Source organism: Telopea speciosissima, chromosome 4 (genome assembly GCF_018873765.1).
Source record: "Telopea speciosissima isolate NSW1024214 ecotype Mountain lineage chromosome 4, Tspe_v1, whole genome shotgun sequence".
NCBI lineage: Eukaryota > Viridiplantae > Streptophyta > Magnoliopsida > Proteales > Proteaceae > Telopea > Telopea speciosissima.
The window spans coordinates 44909715-44932543 of record NC_057919.1 but is presented as its reverse complement, the minus strand read 5'-3'; the positions used below and the strand labels follow the sequence as shown (position 1 = coordinate 44932543).

The 22829-nt window shown below is 41.0% G+C and overlaps 1 protein-coding gene across 1 annotated transcript in view; it reads left to right on the top strand.

Moving 5' to 3' along the window:
* Positions 1 to 22829, top strand: part of LOC122660083 (centromere/kinetochore protein zw10 homolog) — an 80120-nt gene that overhangs the window by 44871 nt on the left and 12420 nt on the right. The window contains exons 5-7 of the mRNA XM_043855254.1: positions 917 to 1150; positions 1382 to 1525; positions 7230 to 7322. Of these exons, the coding sequence (XP_043711189.1) occupies positions 917 to 1150; positions 1382 to 1525; positions 7230 to 7322 (471 nt within the window). The remainder of the gene's footprint in view (positions 1 to 916; positions 1151 to 1381; positions 1526 to 7229; positions 7323 to 22829) is intronic.

The window sequence follows — 22829 nt, the reverse complement described above, 5'->3', positions numbered from 1 at the left end:
AAGAGGAGATACCGCGGAGGGCCAGAGGGCGGAGGGAGAGGATCTTGCGCCAGATCCAAGAGGAGTTAGCATGGATGGGGACAATCCAAATGGAGTCAGATTTAAGAAGATGGGATTGAACCCAAGAAACCCAGATAGAATCCTGATGGGAAGCGATTCTCCAGATGAGCTTCAGAATGCCCGCCGTGTTGGAGTCACGGATACGGCGAAGGCCTAGGCCGCCCTCAGATTTAGGGAGGCAGATAGATTTCCAACTGACAAGATGGAGGAATCTGGGTGTGTCACTTCCCTTCCAAAGGAAGGCGCAGAAGATGCGCTCAATGGACTGAATGGTGGACTTAGGAATGTAGAAGATACTAGTCCAGTAAAGATAGGTTACTTAGAGTACCGAACGGATACATTCGAGTCTTCCCGCGTAAGAAAGGAGCTTGCCTTTCCAGAGCTGGAGGCGTTTACGAATGTTGCCAAGTGTATTTTGATGTATTGTTCTCATAATTCTTTTCTTAATAAAAGTTTTTGTTACTATTATTTGTAAAAGAAATGTCTAAATTTCTCAAACTTTTGGTCCGAGGTGAGAATTGTGACATGAGATTTTATTTCCTTTTAGAGTATAGGAACTAGGCTTACTACTGAATAATAACTCAGCATTGCTTTTGAACTTTTTTGTCCATAGTGATGCTAACAATCCTGCTATTCTTTGGGTAATTGGTTATCAGGAATATCATGGGGATAGGCTTACATTTTCTTGACTATGGATGCACTAGTTTTGTTTGATTTTGGGGGGATCATACTGTTCTGGATGGTTTTGATTTATTTGTCTCATGACTAATTTAAACTTTGGTTTTGCTATATTTGTTGTTTATTGTTATGGATTCCATTTCAGTGAATAATTTGGTTTTCAAAATTCTTATTCCAGGCTGTTCCTGATGATGCTTCCAAGCTCACAGAATTTCGAAAAATCATCAAGCTATCATCTGATTTTGAGACTGTTCTAAAGGAGATGATGTTTATTTCATCATCTGATAGCAGGGATGAAAGGTTGAGCAATTTTGCACAAAATGTTGAAGTTCACTTTGCATCTCGGAAGAAGAAGGAAATATTAGCAAAGGCTAGAAATGTTCTTCTACAATGTGACTTCACTCTTCCTCCAGTAAGTAATACTACCAGAATGAGATGGAAAATCTTTTTCCATTGCACTTATTTACGATAAACAAAATTTTGAAAGTTCATCCTCCTATCTTGTTAATCTTCATTGATTAATTTCCCAAAAGCTTTATACATGGGTGGACTTTCTGCCTTGTGGATTATTTCTTGAGATATTCTCTTCAATATATATATATATCTACATATGTATTTAAGAAAAAGGTGAACACCGTGACAGGATTATATGACGAAAGGTTCTACACCAGAGGCTCAGGGAGAAAATTTTTCCAAGCATGCTGTTGATTTGCTTTTCTTGCCCAGGAGGTGTGTAGTGTCTAAAGCAGCTCTGTTACTTATGGAGCTAGTGCATCAGACACTTCAGGTATGTCTTAGGGATTGGTGGGTGCTTGTTTCTCTGTGTGTCAAAATGACATACCCAAAACACACACACACACACACATATATTGTTAGGAGTTGTTTTACGAAAGGGGCAAGGGGGAGAATTCGTGAATTAGCTAGCGTCAGCTCTAATTCACGATTTCTCCCTTGTAGGGGTATTTTTGTCTCTGCTGACTATTTTGTCTAAACCTATTTTAATATACTGTTTTGGTGGAGCAGTCTCTTCACGGCTGTAGCTCCTAATTGTGCAGCAGCTCTTCTTCCTCCTCCTCTCTTCTTCTTCTTCTTCTTTCTTTCTTCTACTTCTCTATAAATATTACATGGTATCAGAGCAAGGACTGTAGGAGTCGATCCACCATCCTTAATCCTTCTCTGTTCCCTGCGTTTTACTTTGAACAAACTTGCAGTTTGAAGACCTAAAGGTTTGGGGCTTCCCGTGATATTATCTTGAAGGGGACGCAGCACCCTTTGCTGCAGTTTTGTGGATTTATTTGAGACTAGTTCATGTCAATCTAGAGGAACTAGGTCTCGGCTTGGGGTATGTATAAAGGGTGAGATCAATTCAGGTACTGTTTGCGATTTGAATCTGGATCGAGTTATTGGTGGTGATTTTTGTTGCTGGCTGGTGTATTGATTCATCCACGAAAATCAATTTCAGAAATTTTTTCGGTGATTGATTGTGATATTAATTAAGAATGGGTGATGCAAAGACTACTGTGACTGAACTGTCCTCCTCTTCTCATCGCATTACTGAAAGGAAACTTGAAGAGATTTCTAATTTTCAGCAATGGAAAAAGGTGGTTCGATTGGCCTTGACAGGGCGTGATCAACAGGATCATCTAACAAAGTCAAAGCCTAAAGGAGACACAACATGGGATACGATGGATGCAAGACTATTGAGTCAGATGTTGAACTCAATGGATAATGAGATTGCAGACCTAGTTACTCACATTGACATGGTAAAGGATTTATGGGAATACTTGAATGTCCTCTATTTTGGGAAGGACAACTTGTCTCGGATTTATGACCTATCCCAAGCTTTTTATAAAGTGGATCAGAAAACTCTGACTGTAACTCAATATTTTGCGGAATTCAAGCGACTTTATGAGGAGCTGAATTCCATTCTTCCTATCACGTCTGATGTGAAAGAGATGCAGCAACAGCGAGAGCAACTGGCTGTTATGGTATTTTTGGGTGGACTTCGAAAAGAATTTGAGCCAGTACGGTCTCAAATCCTCGGTGGGGATAGAGTCACCACACTTCCATAAGCTTTTTCTCGACTTTTACGGGTTTCCCGTGAGAGCAGCCAAGATTCCACCCATGGTAATGAGAGTTCAACACTTGCAGCCTTTCCCAACCGTGGGTCCAATGGTGGGACAGGTACGGGTAACAGTGGGGGTGGCCGTGGTCGTGGGTCAGGGAACAGTAAAGCCCCCACGTCTGGCACTTCAGAGACTTCGGGACAGGTACGCACTTGTCATCATTTTGGCAAAGTGGGTCACATTTAGCATTTTTACTGGAAGCTTCATGGTAAACCACCTCAGTTTGCAAATTCAACCAGCAGTGGTCTGGTGGTTACCCCCCCTTCCAAACCTGAGGGTAAAATAGTGACTATGTCTGATGAAGATTATGAGCGATTCACTCAATTTCAAAATTCTCAGTCATCTCAGTTCTCCACTACTACACTAGTTCAGCCAGGTAATGCTATTGCATGCCTATCATCTACTTCTCGTCCCTGGATCATTGATTCAGGTGCTTCAGACCATATGACTGGAGCATCAGGTATTTTTTCTTCATTTCGTTAGTCTTCTTCCAATGTTGTGTTAGCCGATGGATCTCTTGCTAAAGTTCGGGGTACAGGCACTGTGCAAGTTACCCTCTCTTTGTCGTTGTTCTCCATTTCTTACTTGCCCAAATTTCCTTTTAATTTATTATCTGTTCGAAAATTCACCAAAGCTAACAATTGTTCTGTTACCTTTTTTCCTGATTATTGTGAGTTTCAGGATCTCCAGTCGAGGAAGACGATTAGTAGAGGTCGCGTATCTGGGGAACTGTATCTTCTTGACGATGCATCCACTGTGGCATGTTCAAGTGTGGCACTTCCTCATTAGATTCATTATCGTTTGGGTCATCCTTCGTTGCAGAGTTTGAAGCTTTTAGATAGTCGGTTTCGGTCCTTGTCTAGTTTACAATGTGAGTCTTGTCAGTTTGAGAAACATCACTGTGTAAGTTATCCCCCTCGAGTCAATAAACGGGCTGTTCAACCCTTTTCTTTAGTTCATTCTGATATGTGGGGTCCGTGTCCTATTACTTCTGTGCTGGGTTTTTGTTACTTTGTCACTTTTGTAGATGACTTTTCCAGAGTTACCTGAATTTGTTTAATGAAAGATCGTTCTGAATTGTTTTCCATTTTCTGTACTTTTGTGCTTGAAATTCAGAATCAATTTACTACTTCTTCGAAAGTTCTTCGAAGTGACAATGCAAAAGAATATTTTTCTGCTCCCTTTAATGAGTTTATGGTTCAGCATGGGATCATTCATCAGTCCTCCTGTGCGGATACGCCTCAACAAAATGGTGTAGCTGAAAGGAAGAACAAACATTTGATGGAAATTACTCGATCTCTTTTATTTGAAATGAAAGTGGCTAAAATTATTTGGGCTGATGCTGTTTTGACTGCGTGTTATCTTATTAACCGCATGCCTTCTTCTGTTTTGAGTGGTGGTATTCCATATTCTTTGTTGTTCCCTTCACATCCATTGTTTGTCTTACCACCACGTGTATTTGGGTGTGTTTGTTTTATTCGGGATCATCGTCCTGGTCGCTCTAAGTTGGATCCTATAGCTCTTAAATTTCTTTTCGTGGGGTATTCTAAAACCCAAAAGGGTTACCGTTGTTATTCTTTTGATTTAAGAAAATACTTTGTTACCGCTGATGTCTCCTTCTTTGAACCTACGCCATTTGTTGCATCCTCGCTGTCTACTTCAGAGTTGGACGATGATCTACCTCTTTATGTTGTCGATACTTCTTCTCCTGTGCAGGATCCTTTGCCTCATGTGCCACCTCCAACACAACCACTTGCTGTTTTTCGGCGTCTCCCACCCAATGAGTGGACCCATCGCATTACACCTATGGAGAGATACAGTACTCAGGCAGCACCATCTCCCATGTCCTCCTCGCCTTCAGATCCCCCTCCAAGTAATTCCTCCTCGGCTATTGTACCTCCTATTTCTGATCTTGATGTTTCTATTGCTACCCGTAAAGGGGTTCGGAGTTGTACCCAACACCCTATAAATCGTTTTGTGTCCTATGCTCGTTTGTCCTCTTCTTTTATTGCTTGTTTGTCTACTATTGATAGTTATCCTATTCCTAAGTCTGTGGCAGAGGCATTAGCTCACCCTGGGTGGAGGGCTGCTATGACTGAGGAGTTATCTGCTCTTAAGGAAAATCAGACATGGGATCTTATTTCTTTACCCTCTGGTAAGTTTGCCATTGGTTGTCGTTGGATATTTGTGGTGAAGGTAAATCCTGATGGGTCTGTGGCTCGGTTAAATGCCCGTCTTGTTGCTAAGGGCTATGCCCAGGTCTCTGGTGTAGACTATTTGGATACTTTTTCTCCGGCTGCTATACATCAATGGCCTTTGTTTCAGTTGGACGTCAAGAATGCATTCATGCAAGGTGATCTCCTTGAGGAGGTCTATATGGAGCAACCTCCTGGGTTTGTTGCTCAGGGGGAGTCTGGTAAGGTGTATAAGTTGAAGAAATCTTTGTATGGGCTGAAACAGTCACCGCGAGCGTGGTTTGGCCGTTTTACAAATGTTGTGTTGGAATTTGGTTTGACTCGATCTGAGAGTGATCACTCAGTATTTTTTAGGCTGTCGGGTGCAGGCAAGATATTTTTGGTAGTTTATGTAGATGATATTGTTATCACAGGGGATGATTCTTCAGGTATTGAGAGCTTGAAGACACATTTGGGACAGCAATTTCAGACTAAGGACCTGGGACGACTAAAGTATTTCTTGGGTATTGAGGTCGCTCAATCAAGGAAAGGGATTTTGCTCTCACAGCGAAAGTATGTGCTCGACTTACTTGCAGAGACTGGGTTGTTGGGATCTAGGCCTTTGGATACTCCTATGGATCCAACTTATGGCAGAGGATGGTGATGTCCTGGGTGATCCAGAAAAGTATCGAAGGCTTGTAGGGAAACTCAACTATTTAACTGTGACTAGACCTGACATCTCTTTTCCTGTCAGTGTGCTGAGTCAATTTATGTCCGGTCCTCGGATAACTCATTGGGAGGTAGTTATAAGGGTGTTGCGATATATTAAGGAGGATCCAGGGCGTGGTCTCTTGTACTCTAATCATGGCCATAGAAGGATTGATGGCTTTACTGATGCCAATTGGGCAGGATCTCCTATTGATCGAAGGTCTACTTCAGGCTATTGTGTCTTTGTTGGAGGGAACCTAGTTTCATGGAAAAGCAAGAAACAGACTGTGGTAGCTCGATCTAGTGCAGAGTCGGAGTACCGGGCTATGGCCCATTGCACTTGTGAACTAATGTGGATTAAACAATTGATGGCTGAACTTGGATTTGGTGATGATTCTCCTATGCTATTGTGGTGTGACAGTCAAGTTGCTATTCATATTTCTGAGAATCCTGTGTTTCATGAGAGAACGAAGCACATTGAGATTGATTGTCATTTTGTTCGTGAGAAGCTGCAGCAAGGGATTATTTCTCCTCGTCATGTTCGCACTGGGGAGCAACTTGCCGATTTGTTCACCAAGTCTTTGGGGAGTGTGAGAGTGAATTACATTTGTACCAAGCTGGGCATGATTAACATCTATGCTCCAGCTTGAGGGGGAGTGTTAGGAGTTGTTTTACGAAAGGGGAAAGGGGAAGAAATCGTGAATTAGCTAGCGTCAGCTCTAATTCACGATTTCTCCCTTGTAGGGGTATTTTTGTCTTCTGCTGACTATTTTGTCTAAACCTATTTTAATATACTGTTTTGGGGGAGCAGTCTCTTCACGGCTGTAGCTCCTAATTGTGCAGCAGCTCTTCTTCCTCCTCCTCTCTTCTTCTTCTTCTTCTAGAAATATTACATATATATATATATATATATATATATATATATATATATTAAAAGATAATCCAGGGCTTTATTCTATTTTATGGTGATCGAGAAACTTAGTGGGCATGCCCCCTTCCAAATGTTTCTTATGTCTTTGCTGCATACTTGCCCATTTGCTGGCTAATATGGTGTAAGTAGACTATCTAGCACATGTGAGATACTTACCCGGAAGAAGGAAAAGTGTATGCTTTGTTTTTTCTTCTGGTTCCCCATTTGTAGAGCTTTGCTCTTTGTATACCTGGTTGTTTTTTATTCTTTCTAATGAATTTATTCTCTTATCCATTATGGTGGTTTAAAATTCTCTTATCCATTAAAATAAAGGTGTTTGGGGGGGGGGGTGTAGGGAGAGAGATAATGGGCAGATAATTTTGCACTGTTGATTGATATATAATGTCATTGTTACATTCATACTCTTGACTAAATGTTTCACATTATTATTATGTTAATGTTGTATCCCCTCAACAATATTTTTTATTCAATAGTTTCCTTTCATATTCTGTGACTGGCAAAATTGTAATTTCTTTAAGGGGGCATAATTATGTTGTATAATTATCAGTGCAGGATCTATGCTTGTCAACTCCAAGAGTGGCTATGGAATTTTATCATGCTGCGAGGGATGCTCTACTTCTCTATGAAGCTGTTGTACCTGTCAAGGTAAGTGGATTATAGCAACTCCTATATCTGATTATGGTGAGGAGTTGGGAATTGATTGGGAATGCAAGTCCAATTAGCATCTGTCTATGCAATGCTGGTATAATGGATTAGGGGTAAAAGTTTTGAGCAGCTACATTATGGTATTCTGCCTGTTCAGCTACTTATAAGTATAGTGGGGATGTTTGGTTGATGACTTGATGTGACACAAAAGTTCGACTGGAAACAGCATCTTTAGTGTCTTAAAAGGAATTGCACCTTGAGGTGAGTATCTTCAAAATACTCTAAAGTGCACCAGAAGTAGGTTTTTCCAGTGTAAGTATACACAACCACTGTTGATGTGAGAGAATGAAGCATACAGTTCAAATGCATATGCCCTTTTCATGTGTCAGGTGGGGTTCAGGTAACTAGCGTGCATATGACTACATAAAAATGAAGCGAAATCTAGCAAAAATATACAGCCTGTTTTCAAATAAGCAGCTCGTTTCCCTATATTTATTATTCTATTTAGAATATTAAGAATGGATTTTCAAGAGTAACAACTGTTTCCAAAACAAAATACAGAAAACATCTTGATATAGACAGGTTACTCGGCCAGAAATACAGTCGCAGAAACCTTAGGAATCAAGCCCCTCACACTTAATAGGGACCATGGTTCAATGGGCCTTTGGGCCAACCAGCCTTGGGCTGGGCCATCTCATGTGGCTGGGTGTTTTCTGGTTCACTCAAACCTGATCGAGGGGGACAGTGAGTTGATTATATTTTGTGATCTTTGTTTCAAGTAGTTTTCTATTTTTTTGAGTTTGTATCTCAATTTTTTAGCTGTACAAGTCCCAATACTGAGTTGTAACCATGGAACGAGGTCTCGCTGAGATCTCCGAGATATCTCGGTTTTTTGAAGGTCCGAGACGAGACAGAGGACGAATTAAAGAAACAGCATCAACTCGAGATCTCAGTATTATCTCGGTATCCGAGATCTCGGTATTTTACATTAATTGTATGCTTTCTACTACTAAATTATGTGTAGAATAGGACCTATTAGTACGTCATAGCCTACCTACCTAGGTCCAAAGTCAAACTCCTATTTGAACTTTTATATTTTAAAATCTGATAGTGCCATTGTGTTTAAATGGCCCAAATTAGGTTATATACCAAGTTTCATAACCTAACTAGGTCAAAAATCCACCGAAACCTGGCTTCGAGTTCAAACAAAAAAAAAATGCACCAACTCGCCAAGATCTCAGCCCAACTCGGTTTTCTGCCTGGCTGAAACCAGGTCCGAAACTGAGACCTTGAACCATGTTTGTAAGGGACTTTCTAATTTCTGTATTTCCTTTTTAGACATGGCAATAGCCAAGCTATATGTTAGAAAACCAGAATCCTGTAATCAGACTTCAGGAAAATAGAAGAAAAGAAGAGAAGAGATGCAGGAGAGCTATGATCCCAATGGGGGAGGCAGCCTGTGGTAAAGACTTCATACTTCTGTCGTGGCTGCCTCCCCCTTAATATATTAATTATGAAATAAACCCAAAAGTACAGAATTACCCATGTACTTAATACTTATACAAATAAGGACTAAAATAGAAAATAAAAAGAAGTAATAAGGGCAGAAGACAATTCTGCCCCTAATACTCGAAACTTCAACACTCCCCCTCAAGCTGGAGCACATATAACACCCATGCTCAGCTTTTTACAAGACACACGAAAAGTAGGAGCAAATAAGGACTTAGTAAACATGTCCGCCAGTTGATCTGATGAAGACACAAAAGGAGTTTTGACCAGCTTCTTGAAGACAGCATCTCGAACAAAATGACAATCCACTTCAATGTGTTTAGTCCTCTCATGGAAGACGGGGTTACTAGCAATATATGTGGTTGCTTGGTTGTGACAGTAATCTTCATCGGTGTTGGTACAGTAAAACCCATCTCAAGAATTAAGGAGCGAATCCACATTAATTCCGCAATAGTATGTACCATGGCTCTATACTTTGCATCTGCACTAGACCTGAAAATGGTAGTTTGTTTCTTATTACGCCATGTAACCAGTTTACCTTTTATAAAAGTACAAAACCCTGTAGTAGAACGACGATGACTAGCTGAACCAGCCCAATCGACATCAGAGTACGCCACCAATTCCATATGCCTATTAGGATGATAAATAAGTCCTTTCTCCGGAGCACCTTTCAAGTAACGAAGAATACGAATAGTAGTATCCCAATGTGCCTTCTGAGGAGACTGCATAAACTGACTGAGTACCCCAACAGCAAAGGATATGTCCGGTCTTGTGACTGTCAGCTAAATCAACTTCCCAATCAAGCTCCTATAAGAGTGTACATCCTTGAGAAGTTCACCATCATTAACTCCAAATTTCTGATGAGGATCCATAGGAACATCCACTGGCTTTGAAGCAAGCATACCAGTGTCTGATAGTGGATCTAACACGTACTTTCTTTGGGATAAACTGATCCCATTTTTGCTTCTTATCACCTCAATACCCATGAAATAATGAAGTTGGCCTAAATCCTTAGTTTGAAATTGTTGCTGTAAATAAGCCTTGACTTCTGCAACACCAACTTCATCATCACCTGTTACAATAATATCATCAACATATACCACCAGGACAACCAACTTGTTAGAACGATGGCGAACAAAGACCGAATGATTAGAATAACTCTGAGAGAATCCACGTGCGGTCATAGTATCACTAAAATTCTCAAACGAAGCTCGAGAAGACTGTTTAAGCCCGTAAATAGCTTTCTACAACCTGCATACGTGACCACTATTTTCCCCCTGAACAACATACCCTGAAGGTTGCTCCATATAAACCTCCTTGAGTACGTCACCATAGAGAAAAGCGTTCTTAATATCGAGTTGGAATAAAGGCCAATCATAGTTAACAGTCAAAGAAATAAGAACACACACAGAATTCAACCGAGCAACACGGAAGAACATCTCAAAGTAATCTACACCATAAGTCTGGGTGTATCCTTTAGCAACCAGACGGACTTTTAGCCGTTCAATCGACCTATCAAAATGGTACTTGATAGTATAAACCCAACGATACTTCACCAGGTCCTTACCAGGGTGTAAATTCACCAACCTCCAGGTGTTACGAGCCATATAAGCATCCATCTCAACATCCATGTCAGCCTTCCATCCAAGTAGAGTAAGGGCTTTAGTGTGAGTTCTGGGGACAGGATTAATAGATAAAGACAGAGCAACACCATCAATAGACGATGGATGATGAGCTAAAGAAACAAACCGATCAATGGGGTACCTGACCAATGATTTTTTAGTACATGAGCGTGTACCTTTACGAAGGGCAATGGGCAAATCAGCAAGTACGGGAAGACTAGGATCTGCACTAGAGGTTGATGGCCGTATAGGAGGTGGAGCAGTGACTTCCGAAATAGGTTGCCCCAATGTCTTCCTGCGCTGTCTGGTATAAACTTGGGGTTGCTGCCTATTAGGGATGGGAACCATGGATGGTATGGGAGGTGGATCAGACTCAGTCCAAGTGTCCTCAAACAATATGGACAGACTGGAAAAGTATGATGTGCTTTCAAAGAAGGTCACATTAGTACTAACAAAGTGTTTATAGGTAGTAGGGTCATAGCAACGATAACCTTTTTGAGTACGAGAATACCCTAGAAAAACGCACTTAGTGGACCTAGGCGAAAACTTATCACCATGGGAATGTAAATTGTTAACAAAGCACACACACCCAAAAACCCGGGGAACCAAGTTAAAGATCGGTAAGGTAGGAAATAAAATAGAGAATGGAGATTTGTCGGCAAGAAGAGAGGATGGCATACGGTTAATCAAATAGCAAGCAGTTAAAACAACATCACACCAAAAATTCTTGGGAACATGCATATGAATCATAATGGCACGAGCCACCTCTAGTAAATGTCAATTTTACGTTCCACTACCCCATTTGGTTGTGGAGTATTGGAACAACTAGTCTGGTGAATCATGCCATTAGAGGCGGAAAAATCAGGAATTTCAATTTGAACGTACTCCAAAGCAAAAGTTGTTTAACAATTTCCGTTTTGACTCAAAACTCTCTCCGCTTCCCCCCCCCCAAAAAAAAAGGTACCATATTCATTTTTGAAATTAAAAAAAAATAAAATAGAGGAAAAAATGTTTGTACAAGTTACAATTGAGATCATATCTGTATCCCCTAAAAACCATTGTGAATCTATAAATGAAGGGATTTTGGGGCATTAATTCGTTAAATTTTTAATTCCTTACATCAGATCAACAATCCTGTCTGAGGTTGGGCTGATCCCAAGCTCTGTGGTGAGGTGTTTAGGGATTGGGATTGAACATGACCTGCAATGGCTCTTAAACGTCATTGCTCATAGGGTTTTGTCCCATTTGCATTCTAAATGCATTTTGAAAATGCCCCTCTTTTGTTTCTGTTTTATTTTTTAACTTCCAAAATTCAATTGCTCGTTTTATTGTTAAGAAAGAAACCCGAATAATAGTCTGAACAAAATGCCATTTTACCCCAGAGCTGTCCTTTTGTTTTCAAAAACAATAAAATGGGGGGGGGGGGGGAGTATTAAATTGGGGCCTAAGTTTTTATTTTTTGACAAGAAAAAGGGCCATTAGCCCATTACCCAGTGCTGGTCCTGCCTATGCAGGGTCTTGGGAGGGGTGAGTTTGGAGTTTGGAGTTACTAGACTCAGTACTACCCTTTTGGCATTTTTGCACAAAGTGGCTGCCCTCGAGACTCAAACCCAGGCATTTGCCCTGGCAGCCTTAACCTTTGACCATTCCTCTAAGCAATTATTGCTTCTTTTTTTTTTTGTAAGAAAAAATGGATTTTATTAAATCATGCTCAGAAAAGCAAAGAAGTACAATTCCCAAAATACATGAATGTACTGATACTTCCACAATAATAAAAAAGCATAAAAGAAAAACCCCCTGATACCCAACCAACCCTTCATACTCCCTCAAAGCATAATCCCATCTTCAACAAAACTAGCTCAGCTCTGTTGGAATTGTTTCTTTTTCCTTGGGAGTTGGTGTGTGGATGAAACCTTTTTCCCATTGGTTTGAAACTTAGATAGGGAAAGGAATTTAGGGCATTTGTTCAGTGACTTTTTATTCCTTTTGCCAAATGGATGAACCTCTTTGAGGTTCAGATAATACAATATTCGTTTTTTATTTTCTTCTCCGTACCACTTCTCGTCAGTTTTTGTTATTAGTTTCTCTTTTTTTTTAGAGGGGTGTTCTTTGATTTGTATTTTTTAGTTAATTTGAACTCTGGACTTCTTTTGTTGTCATGTTTTCCTTTTAAAACTGTGGCGAACAAGTAATAGGAAGAGCCGTGGCATGGCACACCATCCTGACTTCTCGGTCTGCTGATGAGAGAAGGCCAAGCACTTCTCCTAAACACAGGTATTGGAAGTGTTCAATTACAAAAACTCACAATGAAGTAATAAGAAGAGGCGTTGCCCATTTTGCTTTGACATAACATAAATATGAACCAATGTTATGTTATATACTTATATCCCTTTTCTTATGAATTAAAACTTATTTATTATTGGAAAAAATATTGGCAATAGACATAGCAGTACAAACAGAAAGGCCCATGGCCCCCCCACCCCAGATGGCCAAAACAGGATAAAGAGTGCAAATAAAGGTACCAACTGCATATACAATACATAAAAAATGATTTGTCATATCATTTTTTTTTTTTTTTTGGTTGAATGATTTGTCATATCCTTATTGGTACACCTCCATTCCTGTTTGAAGACTGCAGAATTGGATCACAATCAAATCAAATTCAGCCTTGCGATTTCTCCAAAAACAGGTTTTCCTGACCTAATTTTTGGCAAAAAATTAGGGTTTCTTACTTACTCATCAGAAGCGGCTGATTTTTGGAGGACTTCTTCCCCATATCCAGAGGGAAATTCGACCCAAGTTTCAGCAAATTCTGTTGTGGGAATTTCAAAACCTGTATATCATATTCTCTTGACATCATGTCTGATCTTACAACAGCTGAATCAGACGGTTCTTCTCGCAATGAGTACCTTCCTTTTGCCTCTCCATTTAAATTGGATGGGACCAATTACCTGATGTGGTCCAGATCCACTTACCTTACCATTGCTGACCGTGGCTTCACAGGACATATTACATGCAGCCTTGTTAAACCCGATGAAGAGGGGCCTGCACAGGATCGATGGTTGTCTCATGACTCCATGATAATGTCATATCTTCTCAATTCCATGCATGCTTCTGTAGCCCGTGGTTATCTTCTCTTGGACACTGCTGCCCAGATATGGAAGGCTGCCAAAGAAACCTACTCCCAAGTTGGGAATGATGCTCAAGTATATGAACTACGGAAGAAAATTCATGATACAAAACAAAATGAGTTAACTGCCTCTCAATATTATATAGAGTTTTGTCAGTGCTGGCAAGAACTTGATCATTACTCGGATTATCAGCCCACCACTGCTAGTGATATTGCTGTCTATAGAAAACATGTTGATAAGATTCGAGTTTATGATTTTTTGGCTGGACTCAATGTTGAATATGATCCGATTAGAGTCCAAATTCTTGGCAAGGATCCTTTTCCTACCTTAGAACAGTCTTATGCATTGGTTCACATTGCAGATCGACGCTGTTCAGCTATGCTCAACCCTACAACTACAGATCGATGAGCCTTACATACTGGGACTGGTTCGCCCTCTACTACTGTTGACACTTCCAAAGCTGTTAAAGAAGCTGTCAAATGTGAACATTGTGGTAAGCTATGGCATACTAAGGCTACATGTTGGAAGTTACATGGGAAGCCTGCTGATTTTGAAGCAAATAGAAAAAAAGGGTGGTGGTAACAAGGGCCGTGGTCAACCTACTGCCAAGGCAAATCAGACTGAGACTACTATCACACCTCCTGCAGACACTGCTCTTTCTATGGAAGAACTTCCAGCTTTCTGTCGGATGTTGAAGGCCTCCTCTGCCTCTGCTGCCTCTTCTGGTTCTATTTCTAACTTTGCTTCAGGTATTCCTGTTAGAAGTCAGGGTGCATCGGCAGTCTCCAACCCATAGATCATTGACTCCAGGGCCATTAACCATATGACAGGTTGTTCTACACTTTTTCATAAATACACTCCTTCAGGAAAAGATATTGTTTGTGTTGCCAATGGGTCCCTTTCTTCTATCTTTGGAAAGGGCTCTATTTCTTGTTCCTCTAGTCTCACTCTAAATTTTGTTTACATGTCCCTTCCTTCTCTACTAATTTATTGTCTATTAGTAGCCTTACAAAGGATCTCAATTGTAAAGTAACTTTTTTCCATCTCATTATGTCTTACAGGATCTGGTGACAGGGAAAACAATTGGGGTTGGTAAAGTGCACGGTGGTCTCTACTTGCTTGATGGTGGTTCCCAGCCTTCCACTACTGTTCCTACTCCCCTTCACCAGTTACATTCAGTCTCCTCTGACTTATATCAGTGGCACCGTAGATTAGGACATCCCTCTATTGGGAGTTGGGACTTTATCTCATTTTTTTCCCAACTTAGTTCTAAATTGTAATAAGGATGAGTTTTTTTGCGAAGCCTGTATTTTGACTAAGCAAACTCGTTCTATTTTTTATCCTTCACTAAATAAAAGAAGTACTTTCCCTTTTCATATTGTTCATTCGGATGTATGGGGTCCTGCTCGGAAAGCCTCTATTTCTGGCCACCGATGGTTTGTTACTTTTATTGACTGTCATAGTCGTACCACCTGGGTGTATATGATGCAACACAAAAGTGAAGTGTTTTAGTGTTTTCAGCTTTTCCACAAATTAGTCAAGACTCAGTTCAACGCCACTTTAAAGATTCTCCGCAGTGACAATGGCAGAGAATACATAGAAGGGCAGTTTCAAAAATATTTGGCTGATCATGGAATCCTTCACCAAACCAGTTGAATCGACACACCTCCCCAAAATGCTGTGGCTGAGAGAAAGAATCGCCACCTCCTTGAAATGGCCCGTGCCTTGATGTTTGACCACGACATCCCTTCTCAATACTGGAGTGATGCTATGCTTACCGCTGCCTATTTGATCAATCGGTTACCTACTCAAGTTCTATCCTCCTATGCTCCATTGATGTTCTTCAGGGTGCCTCTTCCTTTCTCATACCTCCCCACAATGGTGTGGCTGAGAGAAAGAATCGCCACCTCCTTGAAATGGCCCGTGCCTTGATGTTTGACCGCGACACCCCTTCTCAGTACTGGAGTGATCCTGTGCTTACCACTACCTATTTGATCAATCGGTTACCTACTCGAGTTCTATCCTCCTGTGCTCCGGTTGATGTTCTTCAGGGTGCCTCTTCCTTTCTCATACCTCCCAAGGTTTTCGGGTGTGTATGCTATGCTCGCAACCATCATCCACATGGGAAGTTGGATCCTCGTGGTGTCAAGTGTATTTTTTTGGGTTATTCTGCGACTCAAAAAGGGTACAGGTGCTATCATCCTCCCACTCGCTATGTGATTGTCTCTATGGATGTTGTTTTTCATGAGTCTTCACCATACTATTTATCGCCACATCTTCAAGGGGACTTAGACTTGGCTTGTGAAGATGTGTCGATTACATTACCTGCTGCCCATCTATCACCATCTACTGCCCATCCATCATTACCTACTGCCCATCCATCACCATCTGTTACACCTACGGTTACACCTATTTCTCTTGTTCCTCTTCAGGGGGAGACAATACCAGATCAGGTTCCTATTCAAGAAGGACCTTCTTTGGATGCAATTCAGGGAAGCAACCTACCCCTGGCTCTATTAGAAGACAGGTATAAAAACTTCAGGGAAGATTTGATTGACTAGAACTTCGTATTTTTACTCGAACTTCTAAAAGGCAAGTTGGAATTACCACCCCTGCGGCACCTTTATTCCTCCCATCGCCGTCCCTTGAGCCAGAGCCTACTAGTCCTTCTGGTAAGTCTTCTTCTTCTCTTTAACTACCTATTGCTATCCGTAAAGGTATTTGATCATGTACCCAACATCCTATATCACATATTGTTTCTTATGATTCTCTTTCTCCTTCCTATCATGATTTTGTGTCTTCTCTTTCCTGTATTTCTATTCCTCAGAAGTGGCAGGAAGCATTTGCTAATGCAAAGTGGAAAGCAACTATGGTAGTAGAGATGAATGCCCCAAGAAAAAATAATACATGGGACCTTGTTGTTCTTCCTCCAGGAAAATAACGAGTTGGATGTAAGTGGGTGTTCATAGTTGTTATTGTACCTATGAAAATCAGAGAAAGGGAAGGAGAGAAGAAGAAGAAAAAGAAAGAGAAGAGTTGCAGCCACACAAGGGTCAATCGTATTCCATCAACCAGGGGAGAGAAAAAGGATACAACATATAGGGATTAGGGAAAGGGTAAAAAGACAAAATAGCCCCCCAATAGTGGAGCCTAAAGGGAGTCTCAGGATTAGGCTCTGACGCTAATCCCAAGACCCTGCTTTTGGCCCATGATTTACATTCTAACACTCCCCCTCAAACAGGAGCATATATATCAATCATGCCTAGCTTGTTACAAATATACTCAATCCTCCCGTTACCTAATGACTTAGTAAATACATCTGCAAGCTGCTCTCCAGTTCGAACATGCCTCGGAAGAATCGACCCACTCTGCATCTTTTCTTGAACAAAATGGCAGTCAATTTCAATGTGCTTCGTCCTCTCATGAAACACAGGATTAGAAGCAATATGAATTGATGCCTGGTTATCACACCATAAATGCATGGGAACTGGAGTCTTGAATCCCAACCCAGACAATAGTTGTTGTATCCATATTAACTCACATGTCAAATGTGCCATAGCTCTATATTCTGACTCAGCGCTGGAACGAGCCACTACACTGCTTTTTGCTCTTCCATGATACCAAATTTCCTCCAAAAAAAGTGTGGTACCCAGTAGTCGATCTCCTGTCAGTTGGAGATCCTACCCAATCTGCATCTAAAAACCCTTCAATTCTGTTATGGCCATGATCTCGATACACAATTCCTCTACCTGGAGCCTTTTTAAGATATCGTAGAATACGAACAACTGCATCCCAATGAGAGGTCCGAGGAGAGGAAAGGAACTGACTCACCATACTAACTGGAAAGGCAATGTCGGGTCGGGTAACCGTCAAGTAGTTCAGCTTACCCACCAATCTCCTATATCTCTCTGGGTCATCGAGAGCATCTCCTTCTTCAGCAACAAGTTTCACATTCTGATCCATTGGTGAGTCAACTGGCTTAGTACCGTGCATTCCTGTCTCAGTGAGTAGGTCTAGCACATACTTTCGTTGTGACAGAAATACTCCCTTTTGGGACTGAGCCACTTCAATTCCCAAAAAATATTTTAACCTCCCCAAGTCTTTAGTTTGAAATTTCTATTGAAGCTATGATTTCAACTCAGCTATACCAACGGAATCATCACCCGTGATGATAATATCATTAACATACACAATCATAAAAATCCTCCCTGCACCTGATTGTTTATGAAAGAACAAGTGGTCACTTCCACACCTTGACAAGCCAAAAGCAAGAACAACTTCAGTAAATCTGCCAAACCACGCACTAGGGGGGACTGTTTTAGTCCATATAATGACTTTTTTAGTCTACACACTAGTCCAGACTCCCCCTGAGTAACAAACCCTGGTGGTTGCTCCATATAGACCTCCTCTTGCAGAGTACCATGTAAGGATACATTCTTGACATCAAGCTGAAATAAAGGCCAGTTAAACGTTGCTGTAAGAGAAATCAAAATTCAAACAGAGGTAAGCTTGGCAACAGGTGAGAAGGTGTCTAAATAATCTACACCATACACCTATGCATATCCTTTAGCAACAAGTCTTGCCTTCAAACGGGCAAGAGAACCATCCGGATTTACTTTCATTGCATACACCCATCGACAACCCATTGCATTTTTTCCTTGGGGCAGCGGTACCATATCCCAAGTATCATTCACCTTTAACGCCTTTAATTCTTCTTCCATAGCTGTCCTTTAGCCAGGACTAGCCAATGCCTCTGTCACAGACTTGGGAAGTGGATAAGTCTCAATAGTAGATAGAAAAGAACGAAATGAAGAAGACAGCGGAATAAGAAACAAAGTTAGAAAAAATGCTAAGTACAACCACGGATACCTTTCTGTTTAGCAATTGGAATGTCTATCAGAAGTAATTGGCCCAACTGAAGGGGTATCGATAGTAGGATCTACAGTAGAAGAAGACGTGATTGAGTCAGTGAGAATTGGAGGGGCAGCAGCTACTTTGTGCCGACAAATATACACTTGGATTGGCGGCAATTCCTGTGCAGGGGCTGGTGGTGGTGGATCAGGTGACGGAACAAAATGCACAGGGAAGCCAGCGTCCAACTCTGAAGCATTTACTGAATCAGCATGATATGATGTAGATTCAAAGAAGGATACATTTGTAGTAATAAAGTATTTGTGCAAAGATGGTGAATAACAATGGTGTACCCCTTTGGGGTACGAGAATATCTAAGAAACATACATTTAATAGCTCTTGGATCTAACTTAGACAAACCAAGCTTATGGTTACAAATAAAACAGACACAACTACGAGGGGGCAAAGCAAACAAAGGCTCAGTTGGAAACAATAAAGAATGAGGAATTTTTCCCTACAAAACGGATGAAGGTATGCGATTAATAAGATAGCATGCAGTAAGTACAGCATCAGCTCAAAAAGTTTTGGGAACCTTCATCTCAAATAACATGGAACAAGTAACCTCCATAAGATGACAGTTTCTCCTTTCTACCACCATTTTGTTGTGGTATGTCAGAACAGGAAGACTGATGTACCATTCCATGCTGGATCATAAAAGCAGAAAAAGAAGCCGAAAAATACTCCTTGGCATTATCATTACGAAGAATTTTCACATTCACATCAAACTGGGTTCGAATTTCAGAAATAAAGGCACAAAATATTGAAAATAATTCGGATCAATTTTTCATTAAATATAACCAAGTCATCCTTGAATTATCATCAACAAAAGTGACAAAATACTTAAAACCCAAATTTGATTCAACAGGACACGGACCCCAAACATCAGAATGGACAAAAGAGAAAGGAGATATTGATCTCTTATTGACTCTATGGGGATAATGCACGCGGTGAAGTTTCCCAAACTGACAAGACTCACACGCAAGGCAAGAAAGAAAATGAAAACTAGAATCTAATTTCTTAAGACTTTCCAAAGAAGGGTGACCAAGCCGAAAATGGATCTGATGGTGAGAAGCAACACTGGAGCAAGCAACAGACTAAGAGCCTTCAAGTAAATACAACCCCCCTGACTCACGTCCTCTACGCCCCTGAAAAACACATGAATTAGGATAGAATGTCACTAAACAATTAAAGGTATTAGTTAATTTACTTACAGACATGAGATTAAATGGAAAATTTGGAAGGTAGAGAACTGAGGACAGGGACAATGAAGAATTAGGATGTACAGTACCAGTACCCTTAACCTTTACTAAAGACCCATCAGCTGAGGCAACACTGGATGATGACGGAGACAAAGAAGAAAAAATACCTGACATTCCTTACTTGTGATCTGATGCCCCTGAATCAATGATCTAGGGACGGAAAGCAGCAGAAAGGCATGCAGTGGCATTACCTGTCTTAATGAAAGTAGCAGTAAAAGAAGTAGGCTGTGAAATCTGAAATTGGTTGTACTGGGCATACTCTTCGTCTGACATAACAATCACCTTACCCTTAGGAGGTTGAGACTGAGGGATTGAGTCACTACTAGCAGTGGAGTTTGCAAATTGCTGCTGTCCAGGCTTCCCATGAAGCTTCCAACAAAATCTTTGAATGTGGCCAGGCTGACCACAATGATGACAAATCCGGACAGCACCCGAACCATCAGAAGGGGCATTGGACTGCCCATAACTGTGGCTGTTACTTGGCTGATTTGGACCTCGTCCTGTACCACGTCCACCTCCACGACCAGTCATACGTCCACGGCTACCCCCACGATAACCACCATCTCCACGGTTACCACCACCAGCCCCAGTTTGTGAAACTAGGGTAGAACTCTCAGCTGCTGGTGTGGAGTCACGAGAACTCTCACAAGATACGTGAAGAACCCGAGAAAACGTATCTGTGAGAGAGGCAATATTCTCACTACCCAAAATTTGTGATCTAACAGACTCATATTCCTGTCCAAGTCCTCCCAAAAATCCCATAACCGCCAATTGTTCTCTTTGAACTTGCATCTGCTTCACATCTGACGAAATAGGGAGAAGGGCATTCAATTCTTCATACATTCGCTTAAAGTCAGCAAAGTACTGACCCTTTCCTTTAGTTCTATAAAACTCCTGTGATAATTCATAGATTCTGGACAAATTGTTTTGACCAAAGTAAAATACCCCCAAATAATCCCATAAATCCTTCACAGTGTCGATGTGGGTAACCAAATCCACAACATGAATTCTCCATCAAATTCAACATCTCTCCAAGAATTATGGCATCAACAGTTTCCCACATTGTATCATTTGGTGGTGTAGGTCTTGTCAAGTGGAGTTGCTGATTTCAACCTGTTAGAACCAGCTTCACAATTTTCCACCATTGCTGAAAATTGGTAATACCATCAAGTTTCTTCTCCACGATTCGACTGGAAGAGGAGGACACTACTTCAGTGACCATCGCACTGCTCTTATCTTCGTCACCCATGCTGTCCCTTTGAAGCATAGTACTAAAACTCGTTTCGTCTCGGTCGAGATTTCGAGAATTTCGAGTATCTCGGTCGAGTCGAAACGAAATGCAACATCGAATTGAAAAATGCAATATTTCGAATATTTCGGTCATCTCGTTTCGGAAATTTCGGAAATCTCGGTCATTTTTGGCATTTTCATCCACAGAAAAAATACCATATTTCGACAAAATTTCGTCGAAATTTCGGTATCTCGGAAATTTCGATCAGACCGAAACACCGAAACGAAACGAGATTTAGTACTATACTTTGAAGAAGGACTCAAAACTTCCACAAATGCCAATATAAAGAGAAAACACTACACCAAAAAGCTTTCCACAAACACCTGCTGCTGGCAATCAATCATCAAACATCAATCACAACTGCAGGAAAATACGATGGGATTGCTGCCTCGATAACTTGAATCTTCAACAAACACCAAATAAGCATTTCAACAAACACCTAATAAGCATTTCAACAAACACCTAATAAGCACTTGCGGCAATCGATTGCCAATCACACCTCCATAAACAGCTCACAAATCTGCTTTTAGTTGAAGAATAGCAGATTTATATGATATGCACTCTATCCACAATCAACCAACACCACAAAATTGTTGGGGTGAAAGATTACCCCCTTCCTTAAGTTCGTGAACCTCTAGTTGAAGTAACCAGAAGTCAAAGAAGAGAAAGAAACAGAAAACTTAGGAAGAAAGAAGAAGGGAGACTTGCGCAAACTTGTGCCAGGCCTAGGAAGGCAGCTCTGATACCATGTTATTATACCTGGGAAAATTAGAGAAAGGGAAGGAGAGAAGAAGAAGAAGGAACAGAAGAGTTGCAACCACACAAGAGTCAATCGTATTCCATCAACAAGGGGAGAGAAAAAGGATATAGCATATAGGGATTAGGGAAAGGGTAAAACGACAAAATAGCCCCCCAATAGTGGAGCCTAAAGGGTGTCTCAGGATTAGGCTCTGACGCTAATCCCGAGACCCTGTTTTTGGCCACGATTTACATTCTAACAGTAGTCAAGCAGAAGATGGATGGTACGGTTGACGGATACAAAGCTAGGCTGGTGGCCAAGGGTTTTACCCAAACCTATGGGATTGATTACCAGGAGACTTTTGCTCCTATTGCAAAATTGAGCATTGCTTGTATTCTCTTGTCTTGTGCTATGAATTTTTGGTCGGATTTGCAGCAGCTAGATGTTATTAATGCTTTCCTTCATGGAGAGCTTGAGGAGGAAGTATATATGGAGATTCCTCCAGGTTTCTCATCTAAAAAAACTCATGGGAAGGTCTGCAATTTGAAGCATGCACTCTATGGGCTGAAATAGTCTCCACGGGCTTAGTTTGGCAAATTTCACAAGGCCATAATTTCAGTGGGATACAAACAAAGTAACGCTGATCATACTTTGTTCATTAAACAGTATGGTGACAAGGTCACTATCCTCATAGTTTATGTCGATGATATTGTGGTGACAGGGAATGATAGTGTAGAGATCTCTCGTCTGAAGAGCTTCCTTAGCTATGAATTTGAAATAAAGGATCTAGGGACATTAAAGTACTTTCTCGGGATTGAAGTTGCCCGTTCTTCCAAGGGCATCTTTCTCTCTCAAAGGAAGTATGTCTTAGATCTTTTATTTGAGACTGGTTTGTTAGGTTGCCATCCCTGTGATACACCAATGGAAGCTGGGACTCGATTGAAGGCTAAAGATGGTGAACCGATTGATAAAGACCGTTATCAGAGGTTAGTAGGGAAATTAATTTATCTCTCACATACTCGACCTGTCACACCCCAATCCTCAC